Genomic DNA, 18,114 nt, shown 5'->3' on the forward strand with positions numbered 1-18,114 from the left:
GGCTCTCTGAGGCTGCTTTTCTCATCTGTGTGTCCTTCTGAGTGTTTTTACCTCCTCTCTCTCACACAGACAGGTGCTACTCTTCCAAACCAATTCCCCAGCTCCTGTGTTTGCTCTGTCAGTCTCCAGGAAAGCCCTTTGGGCCACATCCTTCAGCTTCTACTCAGGCCCTGCTTGGGTGGTGGCTCCTATTGTTTCAGCTGCCTGGTCCCATAAAGGTGCTTGATTGTTTCTTACATTTATTCTGAATGAAGGGAGGCTTAAATGAGGTTTTGCCCTATCCCCTACCATAACAACAGTAATCATATTCCTAGATCTTTTTTTGCACCTGCCATTCTCCACACAATTTATACTCTGATGGGGATAAAAGAGGACATGCATAAGTCTCTCTCTCTTTTTTGTATGTATAAGTCATACAAGCGTTTGGTCTATATAATGTATGTATTGTACATTTGGTGTTGTCAAAAATACAAATTACTTCTTATTTTATGGCCCTAACAAAGTATATTTCTAATGCTAATAATTATCAAAGGCATCTAGATGAAATTCTGCCCTTTTTTATAGCCAAAACATCTTACAGTAAAACTCTGAGGACAGAGGGCCTGAGAAATTCCATTAAATTCTCTACCTCAGGAGAAAAGATCTTAGATCTGAAGAAGGAGTAAGGATCCATGGAAAAAAGAAGCTGAAATCTTATGAAGCACCTGCCTCTTCAGTCCTCTTATCTCTGAGTGTGCAGCTTCTTAACACTCCTCCTCCCTGCTGAAGAAATTGAGACAGAATGCAGTGGGAGTTAATTCTATTTCTAATAAGCTTTCCCCAACGGCAATCTCTTAACTTGCATCCAAACACCCAGTTCAGATCTCCAGACTCTTTGTTGAGCCTCCAATGTAAGCTTTTCTGAATGAATGTTTTCTGATATTCAAAACTATCTAAGGTCCAGTATCAATTTTAGCTAATTTAAAGCCTTAGATCAATTTAAGCTGTTTAAGATTATCTAAATGTACAGGTTACTGCAAAATGCATTAAAAATACATATATGAATCTCTTGGGATCCAGAGAAGCTGTGAGTCAAACCTCCCAACTCCTGCTTTTTCTTTGCAAGTGGAGTAATTTCCCTGTAAAAAGCTCCACAAGGGCATCCATACGGTTTTTCTCCTTCACTGTGCCAATCATGTTCCTCTCTATGGGAGGCAATCTAGGCTCTTCTATTTACTTAATATTTTCATATGTGCAAAAGTATATTAATTTTCCTTTTGATATGCATTCATGCTTGCCAGAAGATCATTTATAATATTTTTCTTTATTGTATATGAATATTGGTCTTCTTTTACTACACATAAATAATGAGAATAAATATATTTTGTTTACTTAACACGTGATAATATTGTACACGGTTTAAGTATATCAAATGCTTCAAATCTAATGTCTATTCTTTCTCTCTTTGCACGAATAAAGTGGAACTGTTCTAATGTTACGAAAACTTAAAAGGTTTCAAAGACAACTGCTGTTGTAGATTCATCTTGGATCATACACATCCTTTTCAACAATAAATGTCACTGTAGCAGTATTTCATGAAGATATGCAGTTGTTGTGCCAAACTACTCCGGTACAACCTACTGTGGATAGTCGTTTGTTTTAGTTCCTATGGTGCAATTCACCATGGTGTTAAAACAATATAGAATTCACGGACTCAGCATAAGAAATATTTGAAGAACACTACTCAATTTCAGTTAAAAAAGGAAGTCTGGGAAAAATGCATAATAAACTCAAGATACTGAACTGAAAGAACAGATAAAAATGTGGTAAGCAGATTCACTAAAATTACATTTCCCCTGGAGTCATTGCAGCTCCTATTTTAGATTACATGGATTGAAAGAAAAATAATGATTGATAGAAAATTGATAGAAAAATAATTGAAAGAAAACACATATTTTTCCTCCTAAATCAGATTAAGAATATTTGGTCTAAAATTTAATTATGCCAAGTTTCAAAACAAGCAAAAGCAATAATTCTGATAAAATCCTGTGAAATTTAGATGACATGAAAATAAATAATCTATATAGTAACATGCTACATTTGTATGTCAATCTTCCCTCAAGGTATCTAGTGGATGTAATGACAGACATGCTCAAATTGGCAGGTATGTACATCACCCTTGAAAGCATGAACTGGCAGATAGGAGTACAAACATCCTAGGCACAGTATAGGGTTGCCAGGCATCCAGTTTTCGACAGGAATGGGTGGTCGAAAAGGGACCCTGGTGGCTCCAGTCAGCACCACTGACCAGGCTGCTGAAATCCAGTCATTGGCACAGTGGGTCCCAGAAATGGCTGGTAGAAATAGCTGTCATGTCCAGTTCGTATGGCTCCTAGGTGCAGCGGTAGCCAGGAGGGCTCTGTGCCCAGCCCCTGCCCCAAGCACCAGCTCTGCAGCACCATCATTCCCAGCCCAGAGCCCACAATCCCAGTCGGAGCCCTCAGCCCCTCTTACACCCCAACCCCTTGCCGCCAACCTGAGCCTCTTTCTGCACCCAAACTCCCTCCCAGAACCCACACCCTGCATGCTCTCCCACACCCCAACCCAGAGCCCTCTTCTGCACCCTGAACTCCTCATTTCTAGCCCCACCCCAGAGCCCACATTGTTAGCTGGAGCCATCACCCCCTCCCACAGCCCAACCCCAACCCCATGCCCCAGCCCAGTGAGAGTGGGGGAGAGTGAACGACAGAGGGGGGATGTAGTAAGTGGGGGGGGGGCTCGGAGAAAGGGCAGGGTTTCAGGGAAGGGAGAGGACAGGGGACGAGGCAAAGGTGTTTGGTTTTGTGTGATCAGAAAGTTGGCAACCCTAGCACAGTACAAAATTATGGAAAGACAGTTATAGGAGCACACCAATAGGAAGATACAAGGGTATCTTTGGCTCTGTGGTATCTCCAAAATAAATCCATGTCTGTGATGGCAAGAGACAGAGTTTGGGTCCATCTCCAATGACCAAGGATTTAGTCTGGATTTAGTGCTACTCTGCATCCCTGCACACCATCCCCGACAGCTAGCCAGACCAGCACCTTGTAAATTGTGGCCTCCCCTTCCAGGTGCATCATGGGCCCAGCACCAGCCAAGGCTCCTGTGACTAGGGCTTGTTGTCGCTAGAAACTGAAATTCCTGGCTTATGCCTGCGAACACCCACAGTCCTTATGGGTCAAGAGCCTAGAGATGCGGCCTGTTAACAGCCACAGGTTTCCTGCCGGAGTGCACCACCCCATGGCTTGGCCTCCTGCTGAGGGTAGACACCTCCAAGCAGCTCAGGCCCCGTGGCATATGGACGTGGGGCACCCCTGGGGAAGAGGCCACCACGGCTTGTTCAGAGGTGGTGGGCTCCCCCGGGCACGTGAAGGAGTCTGGGCCCCGCGAGAAGGATCCACCCCCCGACTTCAGAGCAGGGGGCGGAGCTTGGATGGCGAACACAGCAGGGAACAACCCTCCTGCTCAGCGGTCCGCGTGCGAGGGGCGGGGCCGCCCTACACGTGACCTCGGGACCTGCCCCTCTGCCGCTTCTACCAGGGCCTCGGGCTGGGCCAGAGAACAGCTGTTAGATCCCCGCGCCCGGAGCCCGCTACTGCGCTTGCGCAAGGTTAGGCTCTCATCCCCCTTTCGCCGCCAACGAGCCGCTGCCGCCCAGCCCACGTGGGGGGAGGGAGGAGTGCCGTCACGTGACTCCGGGGAGCGGCCGCGGAAGCTGGGAGCAGAGCGGGTGTGGGGCGTGACGCTCCCGTCGAAGTTCCCAGACTCCTGCCTAGCTTCGGGTGGCGGGGGCGGGCCCCAGCGCTCGCGCCCCAGTCAGGGCTGGGGATGCTCCAGCTGCTGTCCAGAGTCCTGGCCTACTTCTGGAGACGGGCAGAAGGGGCGGGACCCGGAGTGCAGCGGCCGGCGGCCCCAGGTACCGTTCCGTGGCTCGCTGCACCCGGCGGCCAGCCCCGTAGTCCGGCCGGCCCTAGGCAGGCGTGGGAGCCCAGCTCCTTCCCCTGCGATGCGCCAGGCTGAGCTGCTTGCGTCACTCGCCGCCCTCTGGGATCAGTAGTCCCTGGGGCTGCTCAGAGCTGAGGGTGGCTGCAGCCTGGGCCATTGATGCCAGCTGTGCCTTGTGCTCCGGGTGTGGGCAGGGAGATCCTGCCCCTAACTCTGAGCTGGACAGGCCCCCAGCCTGGAGAGAGCTCAGGGAGGCAGGGAGAAGGGGACCTGTTCTTAACCAACTAACTTCTCTGCTTTATTTCAAAATATGGGCCAACAAACATATGGCCTTTCTGCCGGAAATCAGCTCGCTATGGCAGCAGCACAAAGATGCCTTCTCTGTTGTGTCACTTGTCTAGTGTTAGGAGGCAGCACCTAATGATCTGAGCACAGGGTAGGGAGTTCAGAAACAAGGCTCTTGTTCCAGAGCTCCAGGACTGCCGCTGGCTTGTGTGATTGTGGGCTCTCACATCTTTAATTGTTAGTGCCTCAGATTCCCCATCTGGAATTTGGGATAAAAATGTGTAGCACCTACGTTGCAGGGATATTATGAAGCTTCCTTTCTGTTTTCAAAGTACTAGATAAAAGGTACCATTGGAATGTACTTGGTTGGTTTGCATCTGTTCAGAATAACCCAGTAGTTTTATTTCTCCAATTAGAAGTTAATGTGAAGAAATCTAATGTATGTTGGTTTTGTCTTGTTCTTAGTATTATAGGGACAGGCAAACTTTTTGGTCTGAGGGCCGCATTGGGTTTTGTAAATTGTGTGGAGGGCCGGTTAGAAGAGGGGGATCATGGCTCAGCCCCCACCTTCTATCTCCTCTCCTCCCCCCCCCCCCCCGACTCCTGCTCCATCCAACCTTCTGTGTTCCCTGACGGCCCCTCTGGGACCACTGCTCCATCCACACACTCCTGCTCCCTGTCCCTGGACTCCTGCTGCCCCATCCAACCCCTCCTTTTATTCCTGATGCGCCCCCCCCGGGGACCCCTGCCCCATCCAACCACCCCTTCTCCCTGTCCCTTGACTGCCCCCGGAACCCCCGCCTCCATTCAACCCCCTGTTTCCCCCGACCACCATCCACACCCCTGCCTCCTGACCACCACTCCAAACTCCCCTGCCCTCTATTCAACCTCCCTGCCCCCGTACTGTGCTGCCTGGACCACCAGTGGCTGGCGGCGCTACAGCTGCCGCCATCACCACGCAGCACAGAGCACCGGGAGCTCACAGCCTCACCGCCCAGAGCATTGTGCTGGCGGCAAAGTAAGCGAGCTGAGGCTTCAGAGGAGGGGGAACAGCAGGGAAGGGGCTGGGGGCTAGCCTCCTGGACCAAGGGCCAGGCAGGATGGCCCGGCCGTAGTTTGCCCACTCCATTGTACTAGGTTCTAAAGAGACTTTCTAAGAGAACGTTTCCTCACAGTTTAGGTTATTTATACTCCGTTCTGGGTAGAATTCCTGGCTGTTGCATAATTGTGTCGAATTTTCCAATTCCAACTGTACAATTCACTTGGATCAGAGGACCTTTATTTTTGTCTATTTTCAAATACTGTGTTCTGTGTCTATTGTTGCATAAGATACCACAGGAATGCTAGTTTACAAGACATCTTCTCTGTAGATTAGGGCATCAGAAAATTTATTTATGTGAGACTATTATTCTTTCTTCAAATGAGAGGGTTTAGATTTAATATCATTGTAACAAAACCATCCTAACAGCAACACGGATGATTTTTTAAAGGAACACTGTCAGCATAGTTCAAATTTTTTTGTTTTTGAAAGAGAAATTTTAAAAGACAACTTGTTTCTCTAGAGAGAGTCAGTTTGAGAAATTATGGGTGGCATTCTCCCAGCCATCTCTCCAAGATCCTCTTTGCTGCTCCATCCCTGTACAGGAGCTGTAAACAGCCTGCTAGGTTCTGGAGGAGAATTTCTTCAGTGGGGCTGCTGGAGGCATCCCTTCTCTGAATCCCAACACCATAGGCCCTGGCCTGGAATGTACCTGGGTAGTGGGGTTTGGGGCTGTAGCAATTCTGGTGTGCACCAGAAGCATAGGCAACCCTGGGGAGCCTGTATTGACTTAGATCTGCTCTTCAGGCTTCCTAAATAACAATTGGGCCATATGGCTCTCCAGCTAAGTACCGAATAGGGTGGGCATGAAGGTGGCTTACTGAAACATGCAACACTAAGAAATTTATTTTCACTGTCTAAAATTAGTGTAATGCAGGGTGACAGTGCTGCCTGTGGAAGCCAGCTGAGGTCACTCAATCAGGGTGAACTGCAAACAAAATGGGGCAGACAAACCCCAAACGCTGGTGGTTATTCCAATACTTAGATTTACCAAGCCAGCACAAAACAGCTTCTATAGTACCTCACTCGTTACTTAGAAGTCCAAACCATGCAGTTCCCTTAAAGTACTCAGCCTTAGGCCTCCGTCCAAACACACCTGTCATATATGATGATGATTCGTGAAAATTTTATCCCATCATATAAAAGAAAAGGTTCTTCCAGTCTCAAAGGGTCAGCCACATACCCAGGTCCAATTATAACTTAGATCTTACCCAAAATACATGCTATAATCAATTCTTATTAACTAAGCTAAAATTTATTTTAAAAGAAAAGAGAGTGAGTGTTGGTTAAAAGATCAGTATACACACAGACTTGAATTCAATTCTTGAGGTTCAGATACATAGTAGAGGTGAGCTTGTAGTTGCCAAAAGTCCTTTTAGTAATAGTCCATAGGTTATAGTCCAATTTCCATATTCATGGTGGCTCCAGTCAATGACTGGGGATCTCAATCCTTATGGTTTAAGGTTTCCTCCTCTTGAAAACCCAAAGCAGATCTGAGATGAAGAAGGATCCTGTCCCAGGGTTCTTATACATTTCCAGCAGCCTTTTGGCCTGAGAAAGCAATAGGCTTAACTCCTTCTCCCAAACATCCTGGCAATTAGCACAGAGTCATTTATCCATTAAACAGTTCAGATACAAGTTACCACAACCTTCAAAGAGACACACAGACAACACTATTTCATTCAAGTATAATCATAAATGTTAATCTTCTGTTTTTGATCTTTGAATTAAAACTATAGCAATAGACAAGACTTGTTTGCTTACATCACAAGACCTGAGCAAACATCTACCCTTCTACCTCTAACAATGCAGACTTGCATTTCAAAGCTCTATTTATTTACATATCTTCCTAACCGGTCCTTAAGGTTCACTCATGGGTCAGTCAGTCGGTGAGGTGAGTTAATTAATTCTTTTTGGCCCTGTCATCTTTGAATGAGATATCACACTCATAACGTCACATGCAGAAAGCAAGCAAAAACCATAAATGATAAGTAACATTGATTTTCAAAATGTAAAACCACTAGGACTGTTTTTGTATTTCCAGAGATGTAGCACAAAATCTCAGCCCTTATCTTAAACAGATTTGCTGACCTACAGCAGTACTGATCCCGTGTGTACAGAGAGGTCTTCTAGGAGGTACATCAACTCATCTAGATATTTACCTAGTTTTATAATAGGCTACATAAAAAGCACTAGAAAAATCATTGCAAAATAAAATTTCATACAGAGAGTGACATGTATATAGAGCAGTATGAACTATATACTGAGATCTAAGTACAATATTTATATTTCAATTTATAATTTATGGAAAAATGATAAAGTAAGCACTTTTTATCAATAATAGTGTGCTGTGACACTTTTTTGTATTCTCATGTCTGATTTTGTAAGCAAGTAATTTTTAAGTGAGGTGAAACTTAGGAGTATACAAGGCAAATCAGACTCCTGAGTGGGGTACAGTAGCCTGGAAAGATTGAGAACAATTTTTCAGAATCCAGTTTTATATATCATTTATGCTGATTGCTTACTGTTCACATTCCTTGCAACTTAGACATTGAAAATAAATTTCTCATGTTTTCAGTGTGGCAATATTTTGGTTGCAAACACAGTTGAAAATTGTTTCCGTTACATGACATTTATGATAACTATCACCGTTATACATTTTCATGGAAAAATTAGTTTTGTTTTTATATAAGCATCTGAACATATTTTCCCCTCTTTCAGATGATAAAGAGTTAAAAACTGTACAAGGAGTAGTGACAAGATTTTGCCATGATTATGGGATGATAGATGACTTGATTTGCTTCACAAGTGATGCTGTGATGAGTGGTGTGCCACTGAACGTTGGACAGAAAGTCATTGCTATTGTTGAAGAGGATAAAACATCTAATGGATTGAAGGCGATTAGGGTAAGACGTGAATGAGTAGTGCAATTGGTCTAGCAATTTGTATTACGAACTGCCTTTGTAAGGAAACTTCTTTAAAGATTTTTCTGTCTGGATGATTTCTGAAGTAGTTGTTTGTATCACTATGGTCAGGTTGACTTGTCACAGTGCCTTTAATTATTGGGGTCCCACACTCCCAAACTTGCATGCAAATTATTCATTTAACCTTTTTTTCCATTGAAGCTTGTAGTATGGGAGGGGTAGTGAATACCCAAAATGTCAGAGAGAAGAGAAAAGGATACATTTCATTGAAATGATAGCTGGACAATATGTAGGACACTAAGCCTCATAATTTTTTTAAATTTCAGTGCCTTGGATGCCCCAAATGAATTCCTGGTTTCTGATAGGGCCTTACCAAATTCACAGCTATGAAAAATTCATCATGGCCTGTGAAATATGGTCTCCCCCTGTGAAATTTGGTCTTTTGTGTACTTTTATCGTATGCTATACAGAGTTCATGGAAAAGACCAGCGTTTCTCATACTGGGGCATCCTGACCCAAAAAAGGGAGTCGGGGGGGGGGTGTCACAATGTTATTTTAAGGGAATTTCAGTATTGCCACCCTTACTACTTCACTGCCTTCATAGCTGGGCAGCTAGAGAGTGGTGACTGTTAGCTGGGCATCCAGCTCTGAAGGCAGCGTCGCCGCCAGCAGCAGCATAGAAGTAAGGGTAGCAGTACCGCAATTCCCCCTACAATAACCTTTGACCCCCCCCAACTCCTTTTTGGGTCAGGACCCCTACAATTACGCTGTAAAATTTCAGATTTAAATAGCTGAAATAATGATACTTATGTTTTTTTAAAATTCTGTGACCGAGAAATTGACCAAAAGGGACTGAATTTGGTAGGGTCCCACTGATATAGAAGATTAGGACCTGATCCTGCAACCATTGTTTATGTGAGAAACTCTGAGGAGCGTTCTTGTGTTTGCAGGATTGGGTCCTTGATTTCCATGTGCTGTAGGATAGTACATGTATAGACAGCCTTGATTTGCAAATAGGCATGGGATTTATGGACTTCGATGTGGGATTCTGATTTAGAAATATAGCAACTGTGTAGGAATCATCTTACTGATTAAAAATAAAACCAGTACCAAGTAAAAGTATCTTATTGTCTTGTCCCATTACACTGTTTATCAGAGTACCTAAAATTTAAGTAAAATAAGATTGCAGAAATAATAGCTGACAAAACAGTTTAAATATAAATTTCCCCATGGAGCAGAATAGGAGCATGTATCTTCCCTTTATCTTATGAGAGTTGGATCAGTATTCCATTTCTTTTCAAAGTGTATTTGTTCTTCACCTTCTCCAAAAATGAGTGACACAAACTCAAATAAGGTGAAAGCAAATTGGATTAGGAACTAATCCCAATTGATATAAAATAAACCCTGAGGCACTCATACCTTATTCAGACCTGGGTATTGTTAATAATTTAAATTACCTAATGTTTCTTTAAGGTTGACAAGTGTATTGGTACTTGTCAATTCATTAAACTGTAAATGTATTCATAGGAATATCTTTACCTTCCTATCTAAAAATGTGTAAGAAGAAAACTTAAAATATATATATATATATATATATATCAGATATCCATGTACTTTTATGGCCTACCATACCGTAGCATCTGAGTGCCTGTAATGGTTATGGATCTACTTGAACCTTTGACTCCTCTCTGAGGGTGCCTCTCCCCAAGGTGTTAGGCTTCTTTCATTCGCTGTCCTAGGATGGAATCCCCTGATTTTCCCCATTCTTAGACTGAGTCTTGGTCTTCAGCCCCTTGTATATCAACCCTGATTACTCTACATGTGTGACTGGGCTTAGCACCCATAGCTTCCCTTCTGGAGCTATGACCAGTGACCAGAAAGCTTTCTTAAAACGCTGTTTAATCTCAACAGTAGGCACACAGCACAACGTGAGAGAGATGATTTTATTGTTTTAATCTGCTCTATACCAGCGGTTCTCAAACTGTGCATCGGGACCCCAGAGTGGGCCACGACCCCGTTTTAATCAGGTTGCCAGGGCTGGCATTAGATTTGCAGGGTCCCGGGGCCAAAGCCCAAGCCCATGCCCCACCACCCGGGGTCAAAGCCTGCGGCAGTAGCCTTTGACCTTCAGTTTTGGCCCCACCAGGCTTTGGAATTTCTCTCCCCCCCCAGCCCAGGGCAGTGGGGTTCGGGTGGGCTCAGGCTTCGGTCCCCCCTCCTAGGGTTGTATAGTAATTGTTGTTGTCAGAAGGGGGTTGTGGTACAATGAAGTTCAAGAACCCCTGGTCTATATTCATATCTATCTTCCCTAAGACTTACTATTCCCTAAAGCAGTGGCTTTCAACAGGAGGCCCATGAGCCCTTTCAAGATGGCTGTGTGGCTCCACAGCTGAAACCCAGAGCCCGAGCCCCAGTGCCCCCCCATGGGGCTGAAACTGGGAGGTGTGGGGCTAAAGCCCTGACCCTCTGTGCCCACTGCAGGGCTGAAGCCGGGAGGCGTGTAGCTGAAGCGCTGAGCCTTGGTGCTCCCTGTGGGGTAGAAGCTCTGAGCCCATGCGCACAGCTGGGGACATGGAGGGCTTTCCCCCTCGTCCCCAAACTGCACTGTAAGAGCATGGCGAGGTCGGAGGCAGTGTGGGGCAGCTGCTACTCTGGCTGGTGCCATGGAGCAAGCAACAGCAGCATTCCCTCGTCGTCTGCTGAAGGCCTGGGTTGAAGCTGCTCCTCGGCTCCCACTTTGCTTCCCCAGAGGCAGCTAGTAAAAGCCGCCTGGCTCCATGGCTGGCAGAGCCCTCCAGGAACAGGGACTGCAGGGGAGTCCTCCCAGCACACAGCCCCTAATATCCCTCTCCCTGCACCCTGAGGTTACACCCTCTCTGCACCCATAGCTACCCCCCTGCCTGCACACAGCCCTAGTCACCTTCTGTGTGCAAACAGCCCCAGCTATCCCCTCCCTGTACCTTGGGTTACCTCTTGTCTGCACACAGCCCCTAGCTACACCCTCCCTGCATCCTAAGCTGTTTTCAAACTTTTTGAGCTAAGCCCCCCACCTTTGAGTTTTTAATTTTTAGTTGCACCCTACCCCAACCCAGACAGGCTGGGTGGCCTGCTGAGGTGAGTCAGGGGGTGGAGGTGGCACTCCCTCCTGGACCCTTGCCATGTGGAGGTGGCTCGAGCCCCGCTGGCCGCTGCCCTCCACCCCCCAAATAGCAGTCAAACTATGTCTATGTCCAAGGCCTGATCTTCCCTTCCTGCCTTGGAGTTTTTATAGCACGTCAAGGGGGAATTCAGAGAGAAAAAGGTTGAAAAACCCTGCCCTAGAGCTTTGTAAGACTTGACTGCTTCAGGCCTCCTTCTTTGGGCCTGCCTGGGTCTTTCCCTGCCAGCCTGTTTTGTTCTTCTGTGAATAGCTCATTGACAACACTCCCACCCTCCAAAAGTACTTTTTTTTAACTGTTTAGTATCCTTTTGATCTGTTCCAAGGCTTGATTAAAAAAAAAAAAATCTTGTAACTCAGCTGGCACCTATAAGTAGTGCTTTCTCAGCTTAATATTCCACACATTGTTTCTTAGCCCCCTTGAAATGTTCACCAGGTTACTTATCCAGGGCCGTTGTGTTGCCTTCCTCCTAGTTTCTTAACAGCCTTGCTATTAAATTAAATGATTATGTACACGCAGTAAACATTCCAGTGACCAGTTACTGAGTACCTATAGTATCTCAAAAAGAACAAGAGTACTTGTGGCACCTTAGAGACTAACAAATTTATTTGAGCATAAGCTTTTGTGGGCTACAGTCCACTTCTTCAGATGTATAGAATGGAACATACAGTAAGGATATATATACACACACACATAAAGAACATGAAAAGGTGATTCATACAGGGTACCTGCCTCTAAATGCCTTTTTTTCATATGCAAACCCACCCTACTTTGCAACACTAACAGGAAATTTTGATCAGTTGCCAGCAGTAACTTAGGATGGATTTCCAATCATAGTTTGAGTTGTTTTGTGGAGGGTGTATTGCACTGTGGTAGCGAACCCCCCTTTGAAGTTTGGGATGAGCCTTTTCTGTGACTCCTATGGACCTTCTGAACTACCATTTGAATACAGCATATGTTCTGAAATCATACCACTTAACATTCTTTAACCCTCATTGCATGTTCAGACTCACTTTCTAATTCCCAAATTGTTTTTCATAGTGGGTATGCCATCTTAATACCAGGTAGTGGCCCATGAGAGAGATACTCTTTATGATTGTATAGAAACTACAGCAGTTGTTTGCCTGAAAATGTTATATTTGGTATGTATTTAGGATGATATTTTGAAAAGTACATGGCGTTGGCCAAACTCTTCTCCTATTTAAGTCAATCGCCATTAATTGCTTTTGAAAATACCTCCTTTTCTGTATTTTTAGCTCTCAGTGCAATAAATACTATCTTACTGCCTTAGTACAGTAACTCCTTGCTTAATGTTCTGTTCCTGAAAAATGCAACTTTAAGCGGAACAATGTTAAGCTAATCCAATTTCCCCATAAGAATTAATGTAAATGGGAGGGTGGGGTTAGGTTCCAGGGAAATTTTTTTCACCAGAAAAAAAACTACATATTATATAGATATACACACAGTATACATTTTAAACAATTTAATACTGTTCACAGCTATGACAGTTGTGAAGCTTGGTTGAAGTGGTGAAGTGAGAGGGTGGAAGAGGGAGGGATATTTCCCAGGGAATGCCTTGCTGCTAAATGATGAACTAGCACTCGGGTGAGCCCTCAAGGGTTAATACATTGTTGTTAATGTAGCCTCTCTCACAAGGCAGCATGAACACGAGGGAGGGGGGACAGCATAGCAGGCAGAGACAGGCACACATCTTGTGTGTGGAAGAGAGAGAGAGATGTACACTGCCCCTTTAAGTAAGCTGACTCATTTTAAGTGCATTGTCTTAAGTGGATCAAGAAGTTGAGACAGCAGCTGCTGCCCAAGCTCTCTCTGCCTCTCTCCGTCCGTCTCCTCTCCCTGTTCTATATGGAGAAGGGATAAGCAGGCTATAGGAGCAGGGTGAAGAGGACATCCTGACATTAGTGCCCCACCCTTCCCCCCTGCACATGCAGGAGTCACTGGGAGCCGCTCCAAGGCAAAGGGCAGGAACATCACATGGCAGTGGAGGGAGGGACAGCTGAACTGCTGACAATTGATAGCCTGCTGGGAACTTAGGGGAGCGGGGAGCTAATAGGAGGAGCTGATGGGGGGCTGCCAGTCCACCCTGGTTACAAGCCCCCACCAGCTAGCTGAACGGGCTGCTCTTTCTGCAAGCAATGGACAAAGCAGGCAGCTGCCAAACAACTTTAGAAGGGAGCATTGCACATCTTTAAACAAGCATGTTCCCTAATTGATCAGCAATGAAACAATGTTAACTGGGATGACTTTAAGTGAGAAGTTACTGTATTAGTTTGACTAAATGGATTTCTCTAAGTGAAAACTAAAGGAAAGTCCTGCACATGTTCATCCAATAAAATAATGCTGCCGACTAAGGGCTTCTCAGATGCATATTGGCATACTTATTCCACTTTTCGGAAGTATGTAAGGGTTTGAGGTCTGCCAGTCTCCTAACTCCATTTTGCACCATCCTGACAACTCTGAATGTTTGCTGGGATACTGCAATTCATACTGGGTCTGTTAAAGCCCTGCAACCAATCAGAAAAGAATTTCCCTGGCACAGACATGGCATAGGGCTACCATAAACAGGCCTGTGCTGGGTGCATCACAAGCCCCAGTGCAGGCTGCCTCCCAGAGGAGATGGGGAGATGGAACCATCCATAGGCTGCCAGGGATGGTTAAAGTAGCTCCCTGGACTACCTAAATTATTTTGGGGCCATGAAGCAGCCTGGAACAAAGAAAATGACTTAGACACCTTTGCCTTTTCTTCCCCAGGACTACAAGTTCTGCGCTTTGTCTCTTGGAGGTGCAGCACAGAATCTCCCCGTTAGAGTTTAACCTATATGAAACTAGTATTTGTCAGAAATGTGGATTTGGAAACATAGCTTAAACCCATATCAACACACAGATATCGATATGGTACTAGTTCTGCTATTGTACATGGCAGTACCCCCCACCTTTTTTTCCCCCAAGTTATGCATTTTTCTTTCCCTTTCCCTTCAAAAACGCTTATTATCCTGATGTGGAAGTAACTGTGCAAACACTACCAAAATCAAATTCCTTCTTGTCTTACACTTTTTCTGCTTGTTTTGTTTCCACAACAGTCTAGATTATTCTTTTTCTACTTCTCACAGTTTTGGTTTTGATTTGGGAGAGAGAAATTAGTGATTGTACAAGTGACAGTGAGTTTGAGCTTAAATTTTTGATGATCTCTAGTGAATGTGATGCTTTTGAAAGATGTTGGTTTAACAAAGATGAAATCCTCTGCCTTACCACTGGACAAATACAGCACTGACTGCGATGGTAGCAAGTCTAATTCTCCTCTCATTTATACTGCTTGTTTGTAGTTTGACAAGAGGTTGGCCTTAAATATTTCCTCCAATATCTTATCTCCTTTTTAAATCCTTTTGGACAGACTTTGGATTGCAGCATTCTCTCCTTTTTTTCCCCTTCTGTAAGAGGATTCAGGAGGCTCCTACGACCTGTCAAAGCCTGTCCTTTGAATAATTTCTGTGGTGCACTTAACTCTTCTGCTGGATCTTTGAGTTTGTTGTCTCTGCACACTTCACCTCCTGGGATATGCAGTTGCTGAAAATTTAAGGCCTCTTTGGTGCTACCGCTACGCCAGGATCAGCCTTTTAAAGGGACACTGTCAAGTCAAATAATTTTTATGTAAATAGCTTTTTAGATGGTTATGATCCTGTAACGCTTCAGAAAATGAAAACTGATCTTTTTCTTCAATCCTTCATGCTTTCTCCAGTGTTACAACCCTCCTTTATGTGCTCGTTTCTGAGTAAAAGAATAAAGTTTGTTTACAGATCCTGTTAGTTCCTGTGCCCTAGATTGGTGATAACACAGCAGTCCCTGAACATGATGAAAGTCTACTTGCATTCCCTTTTATTCATTTTAAAAGAAAACTATGTGATGGGATATTTATTACATATGTGAGGTTTTTATTATACCACTGTTTAATAATAAAATATATTTAATTTTGCTTTCGTTATAGTAATCCCATATCTCTTTACTTCCACAATACCTGCTTGAATATTTTCCCCCATCTAGTCCTTTTGCTTGCCCTGACCAATTTCTCCTACACTATGCAGTTTCCTCATATATACCCAGACATGGTTTATTGTGAGAGTCTAGCACCAATTGCTGCTTGAAGGTGTAAGGGGCTTTTGGACAGTGACATCAATAACTATTACTCTTGAGGTGAGAAGAGGGCTTATGAGTGCTGGAGGCCTCCTTGAGGAGAGGAGGAAATTCTTGCGGGATGAAGGAACTCTCCTGATTATATTAGTGACTTGTGTGATGGAGACTTTGGTCTAGTGACAAGTGACTCTTTGGAAGCAAGGGCATGGTTCTTAAAGCTGCTGCTGCTGCTGCTTAGCCCTTGTAGGGAGAATTTCTCTCAGGCCAGCAATTCCTAACTCTGCCTTAAACTTCCCAAGTAATTAAGGAATCATTACTTGGGTCAGGCAGCTAAGGAGCCTATGGTATCTGCTCCTTTCTTCTAGCACATCAGGAAACTGGTTGTGTTTACTTGACCCTTCTCAGGCTGACATTTTGCAAACACCGACCTAGAGCTGTTTTCCCTGTTTAATAAAATGAAAGCGTAAATTTTAAAAGCATGGGGGTAAAAAACCCCAATGATTTAAAATTACAAACTGTCACTTGAAAATCCTTTAATTTATTTTTATAGTGTATAAACTGATGACAAAGGGTAAGAATTCTTGAGTTTGCTGATTCACAGAATGGGAAACGCTCTAGCTTCAGTCATTTTTTGCACAGAATTAGTAAAAGTGTTTGAAAAGAAATTCTCTCTCAACCTGCCAGGAGACTCTGTAAGATACTGCCTTGATCTTAAAGTGAGATGGGCAAGGTAGATTGAAGAGTTGATAGATAAATGAACAGTAATAATAAATATCAGCACTGATGCAACTAATTGAAACAAAAGTTTGTGACAGTGAAGTTCCTTATCACCTTTATATCATTATTGCTGCTAGTGATTCCTTTTGGTTTTTATAGTATTTTTAATCTTCTGTGGTGCAGGGAGACATTAGTTTTTTGACAATTGAAACAGGTATATAATCTTATAAATAGTGGTTTTGGTTGGCTATAAAATGTAGTTTAAAATACTTGAAATCTGGTATGTCACATGGGGCATCTTGAGTGTATTTTTAACTTTGCTGCTAACCTAATCATTTGTGAAGTAGAAATATCAGCTGTGGGAATATTGTATTTTTGCACTCTTTAGGTAGAAGCTGTCTCAGACAAATGGGAAAACTATAGCAGTCCTACTTACGACTCTTCTGAATTAAAAACTAAAATGTTAATTGGCAATATTACATCTCTTACTGAAGATGGTGGCTATATTAATAAGACAACTTCTTTCTCCATGGCCCAGGTTTGTGAAGGTATGACTTGAAAAAAAATTTTTGGTAACCATTTTAATGGTCTCAAAAGTCTTGTGTTTTAAGCATCTAGTGTACATTACAGGAATTTATATTTCAAATAGCAGATAATCCGTATTAAAGTAAAAGTAATAACTGGGATAAAGAGAGCTATTTTTTTCGTATTTGTGAGTGTTGTAAACTGAGCTCTAAATCACTTTCATTGAAAGTAGGCTTTCTTTGTGTGAGGTAATTTCTTCTCACAGTAAGTATAGCCCACCCTTTCTCGTTTTAAATATAGAGAAATTAGTGACATTTAATGTGTCTTTGAAAATAAACATGTTGGTATATAAAAAGGATTGACTCCTAACTCTGGTCCAGGGTGTCCTACACATTTCATTTTAAAGCCCTATTTTCAGGCAGGGTTTTACACTTATCAAAAAAAAATGTTGCTACAGGCTGAAACTTGCTGTAAAAGGGAGGGAATGCAGCTGTGTGATTTCATAATTATTGTATTAAATGTAGAATCTCTCTTTCAGGTGCTATTTTGCACTCCTGTAACTTAAACTTTTTAAATAATGTATGTCTAAAAATTAGGATATTTTGTTTTTTAATTTGTGGCTAATATGTAGCCAAATTTACAATACATAAATTGTAGTTCAAAGTCTGTTCATCTTTGTTTTATCACTGTGACTCCTGAAATTTACGGTTGAGTGGGAGTAAAGCTGTAACACAAGTAAAAGTATTAAGTATGTGAATCTATGGCTACACGGCAGCTTAAGTCAACATAATTTATGTCACTTGGGGTATAAAATAGCCACCCTCCTGAATGACATAATTTATGTCGACTTAATGTTGTCCACACTGATGCTTATGTCAGTGGGAGAGCTTCTCTTGCCAACACTGGTACCGCTGCTTGCAGGGGTGTGTGTGTGTGCAGGGCCTGGATTAATTAAACTGACAGGAGAGCGATCCTCTGTTGTTTTAGAGCAGCTACACTAGAGAGCTTACAGTGGCAAGCTCTCTAGTGTAGCAGTAGCCTGAGTTTGATGATGCTCTGGCCTCTAAACAACTCCCCTATGAGTGATTAGCAAATGTGACTTTCTTTGGATCACAGTTTGATCACAGATCTTTTCATTGTTGCTAGGCATCTGAAAGCTTTTAAATTGTAAAATTAAATTACATTTTAATTAATCTTCATTGTTTACTGCAATTAGCTGTTTTAAGATCTTATTTCAGACACTTGGTAAAATTCAGTAGCTTTTTAAAAAAGGAAAAAAAAAAAAAAAAGGTTT

At 43.4% G+C, this 18,114-nt stretch overlaps 1 protein-coding gene across 1 annotated transcript in view; it reads left to right on the top strand.

Moving 5' to 3' along the window:
- The first annotated feature begins 3,893 nt into the window (after window positions 1-3,893).
- The window catches only part of MOV10L1 (Mov10 like RISC complex RNA helicase 1), an 88,315-nt gene continuing 74,094 nt past the window's right edge, over window positions 3,894-18,114 (top strand). Inside the window, exons 1-3 of the mRNA XM_050936110.1 lie at window positions 3,894-3,934; window positions 8,069-8,253; window positions 16,684-16,843. Coding sequence (XP_050792067.1) covers window positions 8,128-8,253; window positions 16,684-16,843 — 286 coding nt within the window. The 5' untranslated portion in view covers window positions 3,894-3,934; window positions 8,069-8,127. The remainder of the gene's footprint in view (window positions 3,935-8,068; window positions 8,254-16,683; window positions 16,844-18,114) is intronic.

The sequence above is a fragment of the Gopherus flavomarginatus genome, chromosome 1 (assembly GCF_025201925.1).
Source record: "Gopherus flavomarginatus isolate rGopFla2 chromosome 1, rGopFla2.mat.asm, whole genome shotgun sequence".
Taxonomy (NCBI): domain Eukaryota; kingdom Metazoa; phylum Chordata; order Testudines; family Testudinidae; genus Gopherus; species Gopherus flavomarginatus.